Genomic DNA, 19,547 nt, shown 5'->3' with positions numbered 1-19,547 from the left:
GATCCCTCTTGCTCTCCTGGCTTCGCTTCGCTGGAGAGGCGCTGCACAGTTTTCCCTCTCTGCGCAGCGCCCCGCCAGCGAAGTGGGACGAGAAAGTGAGTCCTTTCCATTTCTCCTCCCACTTTGCTGGAGAGGTGCTGAGCAGAGAGGGAGAGAACATTTTTTTTCTTGTTCTCCTCCTCTAAAACTAGGTGCGTCTTATGGCACGAAAAATACGGTACATTTGGTGGTCTAGAAAAGGCCTTTAGATCATCCTTGTTTTTAATTTACGCACACAGTTTGCAAAGCACATAAACCAATGGCACAAAGGCACAATAATTAAAACAAAACAAAACCACACAGCATAATTAAAACACGCAACAAATCTAGCATATAAATGTCCATGATAAGACAGACTCATTAAAACAGCACAGCATTGAAAACACGAGATGCAGATTGAGAGATGAAGGGAAGGCCTGTGTAAACAGAAGCCTCCCAAGACGCTGGGAGGTCGCCACTTTCGAAGGGGAGTCTCGCATTTCAGGACGTTCCAGCACTATTCGGAGCAACTGGCACTTGGAGGCACACTGCCTCCAACTCAGGACAGGCAAAAGACAGCCCTCCTTCGCGTAGCACATCGTTAAACTGCGGAACTCACTGCTGCAGGAGGCAGTGGTGTGTAGTGATCAGGTGGGATTGCTATGAGGAATTGTAACAAATATAGAGTAAGCCATCTGTGTCAGCAATGAAAGCATTGCGTTGACTGGGTTTAAACTATTTTGATATGATTCTTGATCAATCCACACCTCTGCATCCCTGTTCCATCTCTCTTTCCTGACAAGTCACATACGCTGACAGACAGGCAAGAGTCCTGGGTTATCTAAGACTATGGGCAGTTTCTTTGATGTAGCTTTTCTGATTGTTAATCTTAAAATGTTAATCTTGGAGCCAGGAAACAGATCTCACATGAAGGTGATAATGATCCTGTCCTCCTGGCCATCTGGCCATCCTTCTTATCAGTGGTGTAGCGTGGGGGGTGCCAGGGGTGCCGGCCGCACCGGGCGCAACATCTGGGGGGCGCGAGTCCAGAGGGAAGGGACAAGCAATCGAGGCTTGTTCGGGGTGGGGGGTTGTCGTCTCCGTTTGGCCGGCCCCCCTCGAGGAAGCGGGAACCTCTCCAAGGCGCAGCACGCCGTCGGTGGAGCAGCAGCAAAGCCGGGAGGAGGAGGAGGTGGAGGCGCCGCCTGCCGCAGGATCCGATCCGAGCCTGCTAATCGCTTGCTGGGAATTAAGCGGCTCAAAGAGGCAAAGGAAGAGGTGGAGCCGCCGGCCCAGCCGGGAGGAAGCTGGAGAGAGCAGCGCGCCTGGGCGCGGTGAGGTTGGGTAGGTGCGCCCTGGCTGGCTACCCGCCTCCCGGGCTCAGTGCCTCCATGACCCCTCCAGCGGCGATGGGAGAGATGGGGGGGGTCTGGAACAGCCCCCGCTTGCTTGCTCCTGCTTCTCCCCCGCCTCCTTCCCGTTGCCGGCGCCTTGATCTCATCCGGATCAGGGACGAAACACGCCCATCCTTTGCTACTCCTTGTCGGGTCACTGCTTCATTTCTCCAGGGAGAGAGAGAGGAGAGGAGAGGTGCCGGGGATTGCCAAGCGCGTGTGACGCAAAGAGCCTGCCCACGCGCAGGCTGAGCTCCGCATGGCGGGGGCGGAGGGAGGCGCTCTGCACATGCTTAGGAGGCGCTCGCCAGTGGCGTAGTGTGGGGGTGCAGGGGGGCCGGCTGCACCGGGCGCAACATCTGGGGGTTAGGGGGCGCAAATCCACGGGTTAGGGGGCGCAAATTACTTGCCTTGCCCCGGGTGCTGACAACCCACGCTACGCCACTGCTTCTTATCATGTATATTTCTCACCTCTGGGGTTGCCAGGTGCTCCCCTTTGTAGTTCTCAACTTATTTACCCCCAAATATATGCATGCTAATTAGTGTTGCAGTGTAACTTTGTTCCCACGTGGGGTTTGATGAAATGCTCAAGGGAAATATGATTGGTTCTCACGAGCACTGTGTGAAGGATTCTTTTGTTAATATAATGGCCTGGTTAGGGGTGTGGTTTACGCACTTCCTCCGAGAGCCTTGCCGGTCAAAGCCTCATGTCTTATTTTAATCAGGGTCCAGTCCTGTCCTTTGGCCTCAGAACGCAACAGTGGTGCCAACCAACTTGGGAGGACTTTCAATAAGGATTGGACAAATTGATGGGGCAGAAGGCTATCAACAGCTACTAGCCACAATGGCTATCCTCTGGTCAAAGGCAGCAATGGTTCTGAATACCAGTCACTGGAACCCGCAGGATCCTTGTACTCGGATCCTGCTAATGTGTTTCCCATTGGGGCATCTGGGTGGCCACTGTGAGAACTGGGCCAATGGTCTGACCTAGAATGCCTCTTGTCATGTTACATTTGACTTTTGCTGAAGGTACACTGAGAGGCCGTATTTGGCTCCCAGGGCTGAAGTTCCCCACCCCAGCCAAACAGAATAGAAATTAAAACCACTTGCCGGCTGGCACACCCCGCTGTTTACAGAGTTGCTCAGCAAGCTGTTTCAGTGGCAGCAAGAGGGCCGCGAAAGAAGAGCACTAAATCTTACTTTTGTAACAGGGATTGTGGCAGCTGCATCCCGGATGTTGGTGTAAGGAGCCTCCAGAACCAGAGCGTCGACTATGGTTCCATCTGCGGGGGGAAGAGGTGGGAATTGGAAAATGAAAGTGGAAGCAAACGCAGTTCTGGGCTGCATCAACGCAAGTCGAGTGTCCAGATCAAGGAAAGTCATAGTCTATTTGGGGACTTCCCTGGCTTTTTTTCCTGGCCCAAGTAGGACCAGTCTGGATACTTGGCCTTGGTGAAGACTTGACATTTTCATCCCCCAAAAAGGGTCAGACAGTGTGGACAGCACTTTGCAGCTTCCTATGTACCCACTGGTGCTGGAGGAGACTCTTGAGAGTCCCATGGACTGCAAGAAGAAAAAACCTCTCCATTCTGAAGGAAATCACTGGAGTGCTCACTGGAAGGACAGATCCTGAAGCTGAGGCTCCAGTACTTTGGCCACCTCATGAGAAGAGAAGACTCCCTGGAAAAGACCCTGATGTTGGGAAAGATGGAGGGCGCAAGGAGAAGGGGATGACAGAGGACGAGATGGTGGGACAGTGTTCTCAAGGCTACCAACATGAGTTTGACCAAACTGCAGGAGGCAGTGGAAGACAGGAGTGCCTGGCATGCTCTGGTCCAGGGGGTCACGAAGAGTCGGACACGACTAAACGACTAAACAACAATGTACCCACAACCAGGCCCCCTTGGATTGTGAGGCCGTGACCCTTCCACACACAGATATTAATAATTACCTTTTTCTTTCAGCCTCCTAGCAGTGTTGGTAGCAATTCTGCAGGGAAACAGGAAAGAGGGATATTGTCACATCGCAGGCTCAGAAGATCTCTGCTGGATCAGGCCAATGACTCATTGAGCCTGACATCCTGTTCTCATGGGGACCGGCCATTATTATTATTATTATTATTATTATTATTATTATTACCCCACCCATCTGCCTGGGTTTCCCCATCCGCTCTGGGTGGCTTCCAACAAAAGATTAAAAAGACATTAAAACATCAGTCAATAAAAACTTCCCTAAACAGGGTTGCCTTCAGTTGTCTTCTAAATGTCAGATAGCAGTTTATTTCTTTGAGATCTGATGGGAGGGCGTTCCACAGGATGGGGGCCACCACCAAGAAGGCCCTCTGCCTGGTTCCTGTAACCTCACATCTCACAGGGAGGGAACCACCAGAAGGCCCTCGGAGCTGGACCTCAGTGTCCAGGGTGAACGATGGGGGTGGAGATGTTCCTTCCAGTCTACTGGGCCAAGGCCCTTTAGGGCTTTCAAGGTCAGCATCAACACTTTGAATTGTGCTCGGAAACGTACTGGGAGCCAATGTAGGTCTTTCAGGACTGGTGTTATGTGGTCTCGGCAGCTGCTCCCAGTCCCCAGTCTAGCTACCGCATTCTGGATTAGTTGTAATTTCTGGGTCACCTTCAAAGGTAGCCCCATGTAGAGCGCGTTGCAGTAGTCCAAGCGGGAGATAAAGCAGAGCATGCACCACTCTGGCGAGACAGTCTGTGGGCAGGGAGGGTCTCAGCCTGCATACCAGATGGAGCTGTTGGACAGCCACCCTGGACACAGCTGTCTGTGGGAAACCAGCGAGCAGAATTTGAACACAAGAGCCCTCTCCCCAGCTCAAACCATGTTTCAGACACTGAGTCTTGAGTGAGGTACCATGTTTGTCCACAGGTGAGACAAAACCACACCTGAAGGTTGCAAGGGTCAACACTGTTTCCTCAGACCAAGATAGAGCAAAAGCTCTCGTCCCATGGAAGACAGGTAACCAGAGGTTTGAACTGGTCAATCCAGTTGCAGGTAGTTCCAAAGGTGGAACTGGTACAACAGGGGTATACTATGTGTAGGACAACTGTTTGTTTATGTCACTTGATGCTGCACTAGCTTACGCAGCAACGGTTACCTAAAAATGAGGGTGTGATGTTAGGATTTTTATCTATCCGAGATGCTCCAGGAAGTGGTACTATTATACTATCTTTTGTATACATCATGTGAGTGTCTGAGTGAGCGTGAGACAGGAAGTCTGAGTACTGTTGGAAGTTAGTTTCACTTCTGTATGTGATGCAGTTCTGTAAAGTAAAGGTAAAGGGACCCCTGACCGTTAGATCCACTCGTGGCTGACTCTGGGGTTGCAGCGCTCATCTCGCTTTATTGGCCGAGGGAGCCGGTGTACAACTTCCGGGTCATGCGGCCAGCATGAAGAAGCCGCTTCTGGCGAACCAGAGCAGCGCACGGAGACGCCGCTTACCTTCCCGTCGGAGTGGTACCTATTTATCTACTTGCACTTTGACGTGCTTTCGAACTGCTAGGTGGGCAGGAGCAGGGACCGAGCAACAGGAGCTCACCCCGTCGCGGGGATTCGAACCGGCAACTTTCTGATCGGCAAGTCCTAGGCTCTGTGGTTTAACCCACAGCACCACCTGCGTCCCAATGCAGTTCTGTACTGGTGTTCAAAGAGCACAGATGTAGTGATGGAGTCTCTGTATTATAAGACTGTAAATAAAGTAGTTTAGAACTACTAATTGAGTCTTTCTTCTGTTATGATAAGCTAGAAGACTAGGGTGCTCTTCTCAGAGGAGAGGGGTCACTTATTACCGGTCTCTCTGGACTGAGGGAGATTTACGGCCAGAGAGGACCAGCAGAGAGATGTCCCAATGACTTGGGAAGTTGGCAGCCTTCCTGGGCATGTTTCCAACAGAATCCACAATAAAGAGGGCACCCGGAGACAGGGCTGAGAACACAAAACCTACCCAGTGCCCATCGAGTGTCCCCAAAAGATGACTGTGCTGTTGCGGCTGCGGGCTTTGACCCAGTCGTAGACAAATAGGATGTCCGTGGTGAAGCCGTTTTCGCTGGGGTGGCCGGTGGAGTCTGCGTAGCCTGGAGGGAGGCATCGAATGAAGGGTCAGGGGAAAAGACACCATCCGCGTGTCCCGCAAGAGCCCGGCATTATTTGTGCGTCGGAACTTACCTCGGTAGTCAACAGCCAGGACGTGGAAGCCGCTGTCACTCATGGCCTGTTGAACAAAGGAGCCAAAACTTCAGAAACAGAAAGCTAAAAGGAAGTCCTTCTTCACGCAGTGCAAACTATGGAACTCATTGCCACGGGAGGCAGAGGTGGCCAGCTTCGAAAGAGGATTGGACAAATTCGTGGAGGAAAAGAGGGCCGTCGTAGCTGCCAGCCACGATGGATGGTCTGACTCCGTAGTCAGAGGCAGCAATGGTTCTAAACACCAGTTGTTGGAAACCAGAGGAAGGGAGAGGGGGCTCGTATTCGAATCCTGCTTGTCTGCTTCCCATTGGGGCTTCTGCTTGGCTGCTATGAGAACAGGAGGGGGGACTCGATGGGCCATTGGCCTGTTCCAGCAGGCTCATCTTATGTTCTTATTTTTAAAGGGGAAGAGGGAACATCACAACTTACCTTTAAAAAACGAACTCTGTGACTTGTTGCTCTGTAAGAGAGGTCAAAGACGAGAGCCAAGTGTTTAATCATCGTCGCCGGCGATTAAAATTGCCAACTTGCTTATTTCCGGAATGACTCATAAACAGATCACAAGCCAGCCGTTAAAAGATGTGGTTTAAAGCAGGGCATAGGCAAACTCCAGCCCTCCAGATGTTTGGGACTACAGTACCCATCATCCCTGACCACTGGTCCTGTTAGCTAGGGATGATGGGAATTGTAGTCCCAAACATCTGGAGGGCCGGAGTTTGCCTATGCCTGGTTTAAAGTTTTAAAGTCGTTAAATGAGCAAGACTATTCAGACTCACACCGGCCACAGGAGGGGGAATGGCGCCACCGGGATGCCCTTGGGCCTTGAACCCAGGACCATTCTGCATGCAGGGCAAGTGTCCTGCACTAAGCTACAGCCCTTCTGTCCCAACATCCAGACGACGCATGCAGGAGAATAACAACTGAGCAGGGGAATAACGGAGCACGGATGCTGCCTTTGTTCCTTTCAGTCTCAAACTCACCTGGTCCCCCCATTGCCATGGAGATAGATTATGATGGGATTATTGTCCGCCAGGGCCTCTTCGTACCAGCTGGGGTCCTTCCCCTCAGCCTCCTCCCGCATGTTGTCAGGCAAGGAGTGCCTAAGAAGAAAAGCAAAAGGCCTATTCAACTGCAGTGGGGGCTGCCCCACTGTGGATGGAAAGGGGGAGCAGTGAGGCAAGTTGCACCTGCCCAGATCAGTGAACAAAGCGAGCCTTGAGCGCATCAGCTAAAAATACGGATTTGCGCACAAAGGAGAAAGCAAAAGTGAGAGCAAAGCCGATGAGCGCATGCATGGTGCTTTGCAGATACGGATCATTCTCAAGTCTTCCCTCTGTAGAAGCTCGGTCCTGGCAAAGAACTCTTAATTATTGGCTCCATCTAAACTTAGATCCACCCGGTCTACTGCCCTTACTGACACAAGACCCCCATAAAAGTGCGTGGTTTAAAATTGTGCACCAAAAACTCCTCTCCTGCGGACTCCACCCACATCAGCTTCTCATGACGGGTTTTATTAAAGCAAAAAGGCTAATTGGACAGCGTCTGAAGGACTTAGAGCAACAGAACAATCTGGCCATTATAAAGAAATTCTGTTCTTAGTATGCCTTCCCCCTCCCCCCTTCTCAGTTTGATTCCCTGGCACCATATTTGTACAAATTAACTATCCCAAAATACAGACGTGCCTTCGCACTGGCCAGATTGGATGTGATGCCCTCTGCCATACGTCAGGGCAGGTACCAATAGATTCCAACTGACTCTGCCCCTGTGCAATCTGGAAACAGTGGCTCATGTTCTCCTGTCCTGTCCCCTTTATAAAGATCTGAGGAATGAGATCATCACCCCATGCTTACTTAGCATCCCAGGCCGCCCACCTGCGGCCACATTGTTCCTTCTGTTATCAGATCAAAATGATCAGACGATAATCTTGGTCATTGGATTGCCCTTTTTACCCATTGCTGTCTTTTTATTTGTATATATTGCTTGTTTTATGGGACGCGGGTGGTGCTGTGGGTTAAACCGCAGAGCCTAGGGCTTGCCGATCAGAAGGTCGGCGGTTCGAATCCCCGCGACGGGGTGAGCTCCCGTTGCTCGGTCCCTGCTCCTGCCCACCTAGCAGTTCGAAAGCACGTCAAAGTGCAAGTAGATAAATAGGTACCACTCCGACGGGAAGGTAAGCGGCATCTCCGTGCGCTGCTCTGGTTCGCCAGAAGCGGCTTCTTCATGCTGGCCGCATGACCCGGAAGTTGTACACCGGCTCCCTCGGCCAATAAAGCGAGATGAGCGCCACAACCCCAGAGTAGTCCGCGACTGGACCTAACGGTCAGGGGTCCCTTTACCTTTAGCTATTGCTTGTTTTAGGTTGCCATGGCCATTGGCTAATGCAAATAAAGTTTTATCTATCTTATCTATCTACGGATCATCCTCAGCCCCAGATCAGAATGGGAGCGAGACTCGGAGGGTGACATGCAGATCAGCACACGGCCCCTGCCAGGCCAAGCGGGGGGCCCTTACTCACCAAATCCCAATAGTGATCCCCGGTTCGGAGGTGAGATAAAAGTTCCTCGTGTGATTCAGATATACTTCGGGCTTCTGGTAATCCACCCCAAAGGGAAAAACAACTGCAAAAGAAGTTCAGTTTGGAAATTTGCTCCCTGACAAAGGCCTCGTGTTCCCCATGCGCCCCCAACACTTGTCAATGCCACGATAAGTGGGCGAGGAGCGTCTCTGCTTTATGACTTCGAATGAATGGGCAGCAAAACCAAACCACGCGTGACATGGCAGAAGTGGACGACAAAGGAAAGTTTTCTTCCCTCTCTCAGAGAACTAGGACTTGTGGACATCCAGAGGGAGATTCAGGACAGATGAGAGAAATGACCTCCTCATCCACAGGGCACGGTTACACTGTGGAACTCCCTCCCACAAGACGGCCATGAACTTGGATGTCTTTAAAAGCAGATCAGAAAAATTCATGGAGGAGAGGGCTACTAGCAGGCTCAAGAAATCTTGAAAAGCATTAAAAATACTCAATTAACTGAGGTTCTGCCGCCCTAGCAGAAGCCTCTCCCCCGTAATGTCGTCTTGGGGGGCGGGGAATCTCCCAATTTAAAAAAGTCCTGACTGTGCTCATCAGAGAAGCGAGGGAAGCAACCAGATGTGGAGTCGCATCCATAGCACTCACTCAAAAATCCAGAGGTTTCCACAAGCTCAGAAGGAACTGGCGGCCTCTGGATTAAACTATCCATTTCTCCAGCCTAGACAGAACACAGCAGCAGCATGTTTGCGAAGAGCTGCAGAATATGCGTACTGCCTGGGCAGCACTGGCTCCCGGTGGAGTACAGGGTCAGGTTTAAGGTGCTGGATTTGACCTTTAAAGCCCTGTGTGGCCTAGGACCCTCGTACCCACGGGACCGCCTCTCCTGGCATGTTCCACGGAGGACCTTAAGGTCCACAAATGCCAACATTTGGGAGGTCCCAAGTTGTGAGGTGGTTAGATTGGTCTCAGCTAGGGCCAGGGCCTTTTCAGTACTGGCCCCGACTTGGTGGAACGCTCTGTCCCAAGAGACCAGGGCCCTGCGGGACTTGACATCTTTCCACAGGGCCTGCGGTATGGACTCGGTCTGACCCTTATGTCTTCCCTCCCCATACAGTTTTGATTTATGGGCTACTTTTAAAATGAGGCTGCTTTTTAAACTGCATTCTAACCTGTATTTTAAATTGGGGAGTTTTTGTCCCCGCCCCCCATTATGTTTCTGTTGTAATTTTACTGGTTAGCCGCCCTGAGCCCAGCTCTGGCCGGGGAGGGCGGGGTATAAATAAAATTTGTTAATAATAATAATAATAATAATAATAATAATAATAATAATAATAATAGATGGAGCAATGTCCTGACTCAGCTTCCAATGTTCCTTTGCTCCCAAGACAAAGCCTGTTAAAATCTTCCTCTCCTGCAGTGATGACTCGGCCCGCCAAAAACCTTCCTATTCAGACAGGCCTTTGGAAACAGACACGCAGGAAATCTTGTCTCCTGGGCAGCTGTCAGCGCAAACCGGCTTAGTTTGAGATAAAGACGATGCAGTTCGATCCCAGGCAAACCCTGGATCAGCAATCAATTTCCAGAAGTTCAGCCAGCCTCTGGAGAAACCTTTCATGCGGCCCGTTTAGAGATCCCTACGCAGGCAATAGGCAAAGAGAATACTTACGGAAATTAAGAAAGACAAACTTTTGCAGCAGCGAAGGGAACATGCGGATGATGAAGGGTATGGAGGCATACAGAATAAATACATTCAGGATCAGCGTCTTGATTTTACTGGCTTGGAACCAGTCCAGAAGCCCCCTAAAAGATAAGGAGGTAAAGAAATAATGATATTGGAAACTGCCATATATAATTACTAAGAAATTCAGATGGAAGAGATTTGAGGAAGTCAAATAATATGTTTATGAAGATGGATTTTAATTAATTAAGTAAGTGTTAGTGTAGTGATGATTTTATTTTATGTTTTATATTCTTTTTTCTTTTTCTTTTTCTTTTTCTTTATTACTGTCAACCTTTTCTTTTGTTATATCTATGTATGGAAAATAATACAGTGGTGCCTCGCAAGACGAAAAGAATCCGTTCTGTGATTCTCTTCGTCTAGCGGTTTTTTCGTCTTGCGAAGCAAGCCCATTGAAGGATTAGCGGATTAGCGCTATTAGCGGCTTTTAGTGGCTTTTAGCGGCTTATCTGCTGATCAGATCAGCTGATAAGCGGCTTAGCGGCTTAGAAAAAGGGGGGGAGAGGGGAAAAAACCAGCAGGAACTCGCAAGACATTTTCGTCTTGCGAAGCAAGCCCATAGGAAATTCGTTTTGCGAAGCACCTCCAAAACGGAAAACTCTTTCATCTAGCGAGTTTTCCGTCTTGCGAGGCATTCGTCTTGCGGGGCACCACTGTAAATATTATTATGGGGGGGAAAGATAAGGAGGTAAAAAGACTTAAATGAGCAAAGAAAGGACAGTGATAATTATTTCCATTTTATTTTTATTTTTTGCATTTCTATCCCCACCCTTCCTCCAAGAAACTCCAAGCGGCCTACGTACGTTTTCCTCCTCCTCATTTAATCCCAGCAACAGCCCCGCGAGGAAGTTTCGGCTGAAATGTAGTGACTGATGAACCAAGGTCACCCACGGACCTTCATGGCTGAGTGGGAGATTTGAACCCTGGTCACCAGGGAGATTTGAACCCTGGTATGTTGTCTTTCTTATCACAATTTTTTATTTTTAAATGATTAAAAATTGATGAAGGTGTGGCCATTTGTTAAAATTTTTGTTGACAAGGCCAGGAATATTACTTACACCCGAGGAGTACATATAGCTCAATGAGGATAAAATTTGGTGGAAACCATGTGTTTTAAAGAAACAGTGGCTTATGAGCAATAGTGGCTTTCTCACAAGCATACGTCTTTTTTAAGAGTAGAATAAGAAGTCGGAGAAGTTTTAATTATAATTATAATTTAATTATAATTTAATTAATTATAATTACTAGTCAAATTTGTCTGCCCGGGCCTCTGCCTGGCTCTGCAAGGCCCTGCCTAAATCTGCCCTCGAGTGCCACTCTTGCAGGAGAGCGATGACACGAGACGGGGCCTTCTCAGTCGTGGCACCTCACCTGTGGAACTCCCATCAGAGCGACATTCAGTCTGCCCTCAATGTCGAGATACTAAAGAGGAGGCCAGTGGCCGTTTTATTTGGCCAGGCATACGGACCACACAACAGATGTCAAATAGATAAACAACTATAGGACTTTTAGAAGACATCCCTATACAGAAGTTTTTTACGTTTGGGGTTTTATACTGGTTTTGTTGGTGGCAGATGAAAGTGATGGACTACATGGAATTGGCAGAAATGACTGGCAGAATTCGTGACCAGGGAGAAGAGTCGGTGGAGGAAGACTGGAGGAAATTTAAGGACTATTTGCAGAAGCACTGTAAAATTAAGGAATGTTAAAACGATGTCTGATGGAAAATAAGTGGTATTGGTAAAAAGATTTCTAAGAAAATGTAGATAGGGATTGATAATTGGAAAACTGACATTTATAATAGGTTAATATCTTGAGTGAAGATAAATGTTAGAGGGTAAGGATTTGCTGAATTTAATATCTGAATTGGAATACAAAATGGGAGGTGTGAGGAGGTCAAGAAACTAGTGAATGAAGTATAAGATTTGAAAATACTAATCTATTTTCTGTTTTGTCTTTTTGTTCTTATTCTTTCTTTTTTCTTCCCTCTTTTTGTTAACTGTTTTCTATTGTGTACTTTTTATGTGTTTTGTTTTTGTATTTTTATATATTTGTGGTTTTTCTTATGTTTAAATTTTGGAATTTTTTATTGTTTGTGAAACTTTAATAAACATTTTATATATATATTATATATAATATATATTTTATAATATATATATATATATATATATATATATATATATATATATATATATGCAGGTTTTGGTGTCTTCGGGTGTCTTCCCGTGTAAGAGTCGGGGTGTCTGTGCGACGTTTCGACGAGGTCTCACTCGTCATCTTCAGGCTGGAGCTCTGTTCCAGTAACAAGAAGCCGAAAGCACCAGCCTGAAGATGACGAGTGAGACCTCGTCGAAACGTCGCACAGACACCCCGACTCTTACACGGGAAGACACCCGAAGACACCAAAACCTGCATATATATATATATATATATATATATATATATATATATATACACACACACACACACACACACACACACACATACTGGTTTTGTTGGGAGCTGCCCAGAGGGCCTGGGACAACCCAGTCAGATGGGCGGCATATAAATTATTGTTGTTGTCTTTGTTATCGTTGTTGTTTGATTTTAAATTACCTGTGTAATTGTTTCTTTTATTTCTGCAGTTTGCTGCCTTGTGCTGTAAGCTGGACAGGCAAGATACTAAAGAGTTTTGTATAAACAAACAAGCAAAATAAATTCTTTAGCTGCAATTCCACTGTAGAGGGTTGGACTAGGTTAGCTAACCACCTCCCTCCTCCGTCTTGCTAGATTTTTACACAAGAGATATGCAGATAATGCTCTTAGCTTCTGATGCAACAGTTGGCTCAGCAAAGGTCTGGGCCCACACATAACCCAGCTGATGAGCGATTTTGCTTTGCGGGTGCTTTGGCAAGGCATCTGTCAGGGAACTGACATCAAAGCGAGAGGCGAAGGGGAGGCTCCCAGATTCTGCAGGCGAAGGTCCCAGCACCAGGGGGAGAAGCAGCTCGGTACAGGAGGAAGGAAATCAGCGCAACACCAGGGATAAAGGGGGGCAAATGGGGGAAGCGGAGGGAGAGCTCCGGGATTCTTCTCTGGAGATTAGTGAGGAGAGCACAGGTCCTCCACTACCCACGCCCTCCCTGCGCAGAAGACTCCCGCGCAGTGAGAGAAGGCGGCGACTGGGAGTAAGACAGCTTCTATGCTGGAAAAGGTTTAAGAAACGCCCACAGACAGATTCTGCTAGCGACTGAGGCAGCCACACCGAGATGGGCTGTGCAGTCAGAATGGTTAACCAAGGCAATTGAGCCTAGAACGGCGGCAGTTTACGCACGAGTAACTCAAACCCATTACAGCATCGAAACATACCCAAGAGGCAGCAACTCAGCTTGCTGTGATGCAGCAACCAAATCACAACCGCAATAGTCAGCTTCCAAATAAGCAGAACTCAGTTGAGTAACACCTGAGAACAACACCCCCAGAACTCACATTGCCCTTGCTCCCTACCCTTAGGTATTGGCGACACCACAAACTCCAAAAAGCTGTCAAAGCGCTTGCACACTCCCAGCATGTTGCGACAGAGTCAGCTGCAGCAAGTGCCTATTGCCCAGTGCCAGTGTCGTCACTCGCGCCCGTCTTCCTCTCTCATCCCTGGAGGCAGTTCTGCAGCTGTTCCCACCCTTTTGATTTACTGAAACAGCTACAGGCCGGCTGTCGTAATAAACAGCAAGGGGTTTCGCGGGATCAAACCGAGAAAATAAAATGGCAAAATGTCACAGCGAATCCCAAACATTGCTGAATTTATTTACTGTACTTAGTTAGAGTGGAAAATGCTTTAGTGTGTGAATTGAGGGCCAGATCCGAGTGGCCTGAGAGTTTTATTGTTTGTTTGTTTGTTTCTTACGTTTATATCAAGGTGGTGTACGTGGTTCTCCTCACAACAACCTGGGAGGTAGGTTAGGATGAGAGAAGGTGAATGGCTCAAGTTCATCCAATGCGCTTCATGGTTGAGGGGAGATTCGAAAGCCAGAACTTCCAGGCCCCAGTCCTGGGTTCGAATCACCACTCAGCCATGCAGCTCATGGGGTGACCTTGGGCCACCAGAAAACAACACAACTGATCAGGGCTGTGACTCTTGACAGGCCCAGAAAAAAGTTGCTCATGAAGGCTCATTATTTTAATTACAGCTTATCACCTGGGCCTATCTGTAGGCAGGTATTTCAGCATTAGAAATAGCCGTGGAGCCCAGCTCTGTGTGTGTTTGTAAGGAGGCAGGAAAGCTGGGAGAAGGGAGATTATTTCCCACACAGTCTGGCTGCCCTGAAGTGGAAGGAGCAACAGTGAGAGGCTCCTGTAGGAACCTTAAACTTTTGTACTGCTGGAATGAAGCTTACAGGTCAAAGTGAACAAGACTCTGTTTTTGTTTTGTTTTAAAAGATATTTATTAAAGTTTCAACATATTACAAAAATAAGAGAAAAGAGAAAGAAAAGAAAAGAAAAAGAGAAAATGAAAATACAAAGTAAAAACAGTTAAAAACATATCAGTCTTTCCATATCTTATCTTTCATTTGCTTGTTTCCCTGACCTCCTCACATCTCCCTTTTTTGTATTCCAGTTCAATTACTTAATTCAGCAAATCCTTTCCCTCTTTGATTTTATCTTAATCTTTTATCTTAATATATTATAACTTTAGATTATCACCTGTTAACAATCCATTTTTACATATTCCTTTATAACATTACTGCTAAAAACCACTTAACTTCAATCCAACATCATTCTAACATTCATTAATTTTGCAGTATTTCTGTAGATAGTCTTTAAATTTCTTCCAATCTTCTTCCACCGACTCTTCTCCCTGGTCTCGGATTCTGCCAGTCATTTCCGCCAGTTCCATATAGTCCATCACCTTCATCTGCCATTCTTCCAGAGTGGGTAAATCTTGTGTCTTCCAATATTTTGCAATAAGTATTCTTGCTGCTGTTGTAGCATACATAAAGAAAGTTCTATCCTTCTTTAACACCAATTGGCCAACCATGCCCAGGAGAAAGGCCTCTGGTTTCTTCAGAAAGGTATATTTAAATACCTTTTTCATTTCATTATAAATCATCTCCCAGAAAGCCTTAATCCTTGGGCACGTCCACCAAAGGTGAAAAAATGTACCTTCAGTTTCTTTACATTTCCAACATTTATTATCGGGCAAATGATAGATTTTTGCAAGCTTGACTGGTGTCATGTACCACCTGTATATCATTTTCATAATATTCTCTCTTAAGGCATTACATGCCGTAAACTTCATACCTGTGGCAAAGTGAACAAGACTCTGTTGCCTCCTTTTGTTCTCCCTCCCCTCTGCCACCATAGCAAACTCTGCAAGGGCAGGATTTTATTTTTTTACATAAATACACACACATGGAGGGGAGGGTGCCCAGAGCATGTGCAGAGTGCCCTGTAGATGCAACTGACTTTCCCCCCCCTCACAAAAAATATCCCAATATTAACAGAAGGCCTCTATGCCAAATGGAGAAGACAGAAATGGGAGCGAGGCAGGAGGGCATGGAAGAACATAAATGCACTCTGCACATTCCCAGAGGCACTCAGCTAACCCTGAAAACCAGCCCTCAGCACGATTGCCCTCAATTCCCTAGCCCCAGAGTAGCAGGGGGCAAAGAGGAAGGAGGAGGGGGCATTGCAAGGTACCCATTGCAGAAGCCCAGACCACAAGCAGGCATGTGCTAATTTTAAATAGTGGTTGCTGTTAATCTATTGCATTTATATCCCACCTTTTTTCTTCAAGGAACTCAAGGTGGCACACATGCCCCCTCCTCACTTAATCCTGACAACAGCCCTGTGAGGTAAGTCAGGCAGAGAGAAGGCAGCGACTCGCCCAGGATCACCCAGGGAGAGCTTCGTGGGCGGGTGGAGATTCGAACCTGGGTCTTCTGAGCCCTAGTCAGACACTCTGACCACTACCCCACACTGGTGGGGCCAATGAAGAGGATGGGTTGCTGGGATCTTGCAGGCAATGGGCTTTTGCAAGGTGTCTAGACATTTTGGAAGCAAAGCCCAAAAGGGGTTTTGCTGTGTGTGGTTTTTTTTATAATGGGGGAAGGAGAAGAAGGTCTCATCCTGAAACAGCAATCCTGGCAGCTCTTGCAGATGGCAGACCAGAGGACATGGCCTCAGTTAAGAGGGTCCGGGAGGGAGAGCGTGGGGCAAAGACCCCAGACAAAAGACCCTGAAGCCCAAAGGTCTGTCTCACCCCCATTTTTTGGCCTCTGAGCTTTTGCAAGAGCAGCGGCGCTTAAGCAAGGAGCATTGCACTGCCAGGCTTGGACAGGATCCCATCAGTGGGATGGGGAGGGACAGGATGGCACCAACAACCTTCGTCCCACTCCCCCATGGCTAACTGGCTGGCTCCAGAAACAGCACTGCAAATTTCCTAGTGTGCAACAATTCACACCCACTGCGCTGCCACCCTGGGGAAATGACAGCTCTGGTTAAATCCAGGGTGCAAATAAGTTCCCCAAACACCACCTTGGCATTAAATGCTTGCTGTGACAAGGATTGCAGAGGAGAATGAACTGTGACAAAAGCACAGCTTTTCTCTCTCGCTTGTAATGCCAGCAACTCGTGGACATCAAACAAAACAGCGCTGGAAGATCGAGGAGAGATAACATAATGTTGTCCTTCACGCAGCACAGTTAAACTACGGAACTCGCTCGAGTCCTGCAGAAGGCAGGGATGTCTCCAAAAACAGGCTGCTCATTCAACAGGGAATGGAGGGTGGTGCAGTGGTTAGAGCGCCAGTCTAGAACCTGGGAGAGGCCAGGGTTCAAATCCCGCCCCCCTCGGCCATGAAGCTCAGTGGGCTCACACTCAGTTGATCACACTCAGCCTGACTCAGTTGATCACACTCTCACAGGGTTGTTGTGGGGGTTAATGAAGGAAGGGGAGAATGCTTGGCAGGGGGTTGGACTCGATGGCCCTTGTGGTCTCTTCCAACTCTATGATTCTATGATTCTATGTACTCATTGGAGAAAAGGGTGGACTATAAATATTATTACTGTATTATTATTATTATGCAATAAGTAAATCATGGGACATGGGTGGCGCTGTGGGTTAAACCACAGAGCCTAGGACTTGCCGATCAGAAGGTCGGCGGTTCGAATCCCAGCGACGGGGTGAGCTCCCGTGGCTCGGTCCCTGCTCCTGCCCACCTAGCAGTTCGAAAGCACGTCAAAGTGCAAGTAGATCAATAGGTACCACTCTGGCGGGAAGGTAAACGGCGTTTCCATGCGCTGCTCTGATTTGCCAGAAGCGGCTTCGTCATGCTGGCCACATGACCCAGAAGCTGTACGCCGACTCCCTCGGCCAATGAAGCGAGATGAGCGCTGCAACCCCAGAGTCGTCTGCAACTGGAGCTAATGGTCAGGGGTCCCTTTACCTTTACCTAAATCATAAGCAAACAAACTGGAACATTGAATTTGCTCTGGGAATGTCCTGGTTTGGAAAGCTTGAATCACTGGCACCCATCCTGAAAGCCATAAAAAAACTTGATCACATGCATGCTTAAGGTAAAGGTAAAGGTGCCCCTGCCCGTACGGGCCAGTCTTGCCAGACTCTAGGGTTGTGCGCTCATCTCACTCTAGAGCACGGGTGTCAAACACAAGGCCCGCGGGCCGAATCTGGCCCGCCAGACCTCGTCATATGGCCCGTGTAGCCGCCGCCGGCCGCCAGCCTTCACCTTTTATTCTCGCTTTTTTTTTTTTGACACAAGAAAGCCGCCTCTTCAGCGCATGCGCGGCAGCCTACAAGCCAGAGAACGTCTGCCCTCTAGCAGCGCCGGCCGTTTTACACGGGAAACCTCCACTTTACATGTCCTTTACATAGTCCTACAGATACAACCGGCCCTTTGAGGGTGACCAAACTGCTAATGCGGCCCCCGATGAATTTGAGTTTGACACCCCTGCTCTAGAGCCAGCGCTTTCCGCAGACACTTCTGGGTCACGTGGCCAGCGTGACGAAGCTGCTCCGGCGAACCGGCACCGGAGCAGCACACGGAAACGCCGTTTACCTTCCCACTATAAAGCGGTACCTATTTATCTACATGCATGCTTACTCTGATGCAATTCCCATGGCAATCAAGGCAACTTTACTCCCTAAAGCACGTTCCCCTAACCTGGCGCTTCCAAGATGTTGCTAGACAACTGCTCCCAACATCCCTGACCGGCTAAAACACTCTGCCCTGAAGCTCATTCTCAGCCTAGCCTACCCTGCAGGGTTGTTCGAAAGACAAAATGGGGACTAAACGAGGAAAAGGGGGGAGGGGGATAGAAATGTGACAAGCAAATTCCTTTTGGCCGGTGCTGAATCCCGCCATCTTTCCTCTCTCCCGCTTGCAAGCCTCGCCAAACTCCCCGTTTCAAAACACCCCTTTTCAGGTCATCGCGCGCGCGCTCCGTTCCCAATTCCAGCCTCTCTTGAAAGCAAAGGATGCTCAAAATGCATGTGACCTTATTTTTTTCCGCCTGAGCCTGAAATAAAAACAAATCCCTTCTCCTCGCCAGCGCGTGATGAAAACCGGCAGCAAGAGAGCGAGGAAGCGAGCGGATGGGATGGCGGATGGAGGCGGGGAGCGCTCAGAGCCTCGCTGGGTGGAGAGGCGCAGGTGCCCGGAGCGCGCAAAGTGGGGCGACTGAGAATCCTGGCATGGTAGCCTTGCAAGGGACCCCCAAAGGCCATCCAGCCCAACCCGCTGCAATGCAGAAATCCCAACTCTAGCAACCTCTGCCTCCCGCGATGGAGAGGCGCACCAGCTCCCTGACTTACCCGGCAGGTTGCCGGGGGGCCCTCGATGCGGACGCGGCCTGTCCCAGGTTGGAAGAGGCGGCGATCCCCTTGCCCTGCGCCCCCGAAGGCGCATCCTGGGCGCGCCGCTTCATCCTTCGCCAAGCCGAGCCGCCTGCTCCGGTTCCGAGTGCGCGGCGGCGCCCGCGGAAGCGCCTTCTCCCCGTCTCCCTTCGCAAGGGGCGAGGCGAAGGCGGAGCGCGCCTCTCGCTGGGGCGGGGCTCGCTTGCCCGCCTGCCCACTCAGGACCGGGTCCGAGCTCCCAGAGGCTGGTAGACTGCGCTGATGGCGTGCGACTAGGCATGAGCTGTTGTGCATTTGCGCGCCATCATCGGACAAGTGGTTTGGCAGGTTTTCTAAAATCGTTTTTATTTTTATTTCCTCCCTCAGAATCGGTAACAAAGCAGCCACAAAACAATCCATGTCATTTCTATAAGTCATAAAACGCGGCAAGACTCACAAAACGGGGGATAAATATTATTTTACAGTGCATAATGATTGAAATAAATCAATTAAATAGATTCGGCAATGAATCAACTTGGGAAACATAGAATAATAGAAGTGAGCCAATGAGTCGTGCCTGCTTATGTGCTCCATTTTGCAGTATATGCTGTCAGTATTTCTCATCCATGTGTTGTTTTATATGTATCTTTAATAAAATCACACCACATACTGTAAAAATTAACTTCGTTTTTTTCCTGGTCACCTCAATTTTTCCATTTTTGGCAGGTTTGTAGCTTGCTCAAAGTGGGTGTGGATAAAATCAATGGCTGATACAGGACATCGATAAAAAGGAAAAATATTTAAAACACCAGCCCAAAGCCCTGCAGC

At 48.7% G+C, this 19,547-nt stretch overlaps 1 protein-coding gene across 1 annotated transcript in view; it reads right to left on the bottom strand.

Moving 5' to 3' along the window:
* ABHD12B (abhydrolase domain containing 12B) overlaps nucleotides 1-18,872 on the bottom strand; it is a 31,446-nt gene extending 12,574 nt beyond the window's left edge. Inside the window, exons 1-9 of the mRNA XM_082219134.1 lie at nucleotides 18,699-18,872; nucleotides 9,819-9,952; nucleotides 8,135-8,237; nucleotides 6,600-6,719; nucleotides 6,049-6,079; nucleotides 5,599-5,644; nucleotides 5,378-5,507; nucleotides 3,364-3,401; nucleotides 2,613-2,695 (exon numbers count right to left, since the gene is read on the bottom strand). Coding sequence (XP_082075260.1) covers nucleotides 2,613-2,695; nucleotides 3,364-3,401; nucleotides 5,378-5,507; nucleotides 5,599-5,644; nucleotides 6,049-6,079; nucleotides 6,600-6,719; nucleotides 8,135-8,237; nucleotides 9,819-9,952; nucleotides 18,699-18,811 — 798 coding nt within the window. The 5' untranslated portion in view covers nucleotides 18,812-18,872. The remainder of the gene's footprint in view (nucleotides 1-2,612; nucleotides 2,696-3,363; nucleotides 3,402-5,377; nucleotides 5,508-5,598; nucleotides 5,645-6,048; nucleotides 6,080-6,599; nucleotides 6,720-8,134; nucleotides 8,238-9,818; nucleotides 9,953-18,698) is intronic.
* Nucleotides 18,873-19,547: the final 675 nt, after the last annotated feature.

The sequence above is a fragment of the Podarcis vaucheri genome (genome assembly GCF_965113315.1).
Source record: "Podarcis vaucheri genome assembly, chromosome: 1".
NCBI lineage: Eukaryota > Metazoa > Chordata > Lepidosauria > Squamata > Lacertidae > Podarcis > Podarcis vaucheri.
This window is presented reverse-complemented; position numbering and strand designations above follow the sequence as displayed.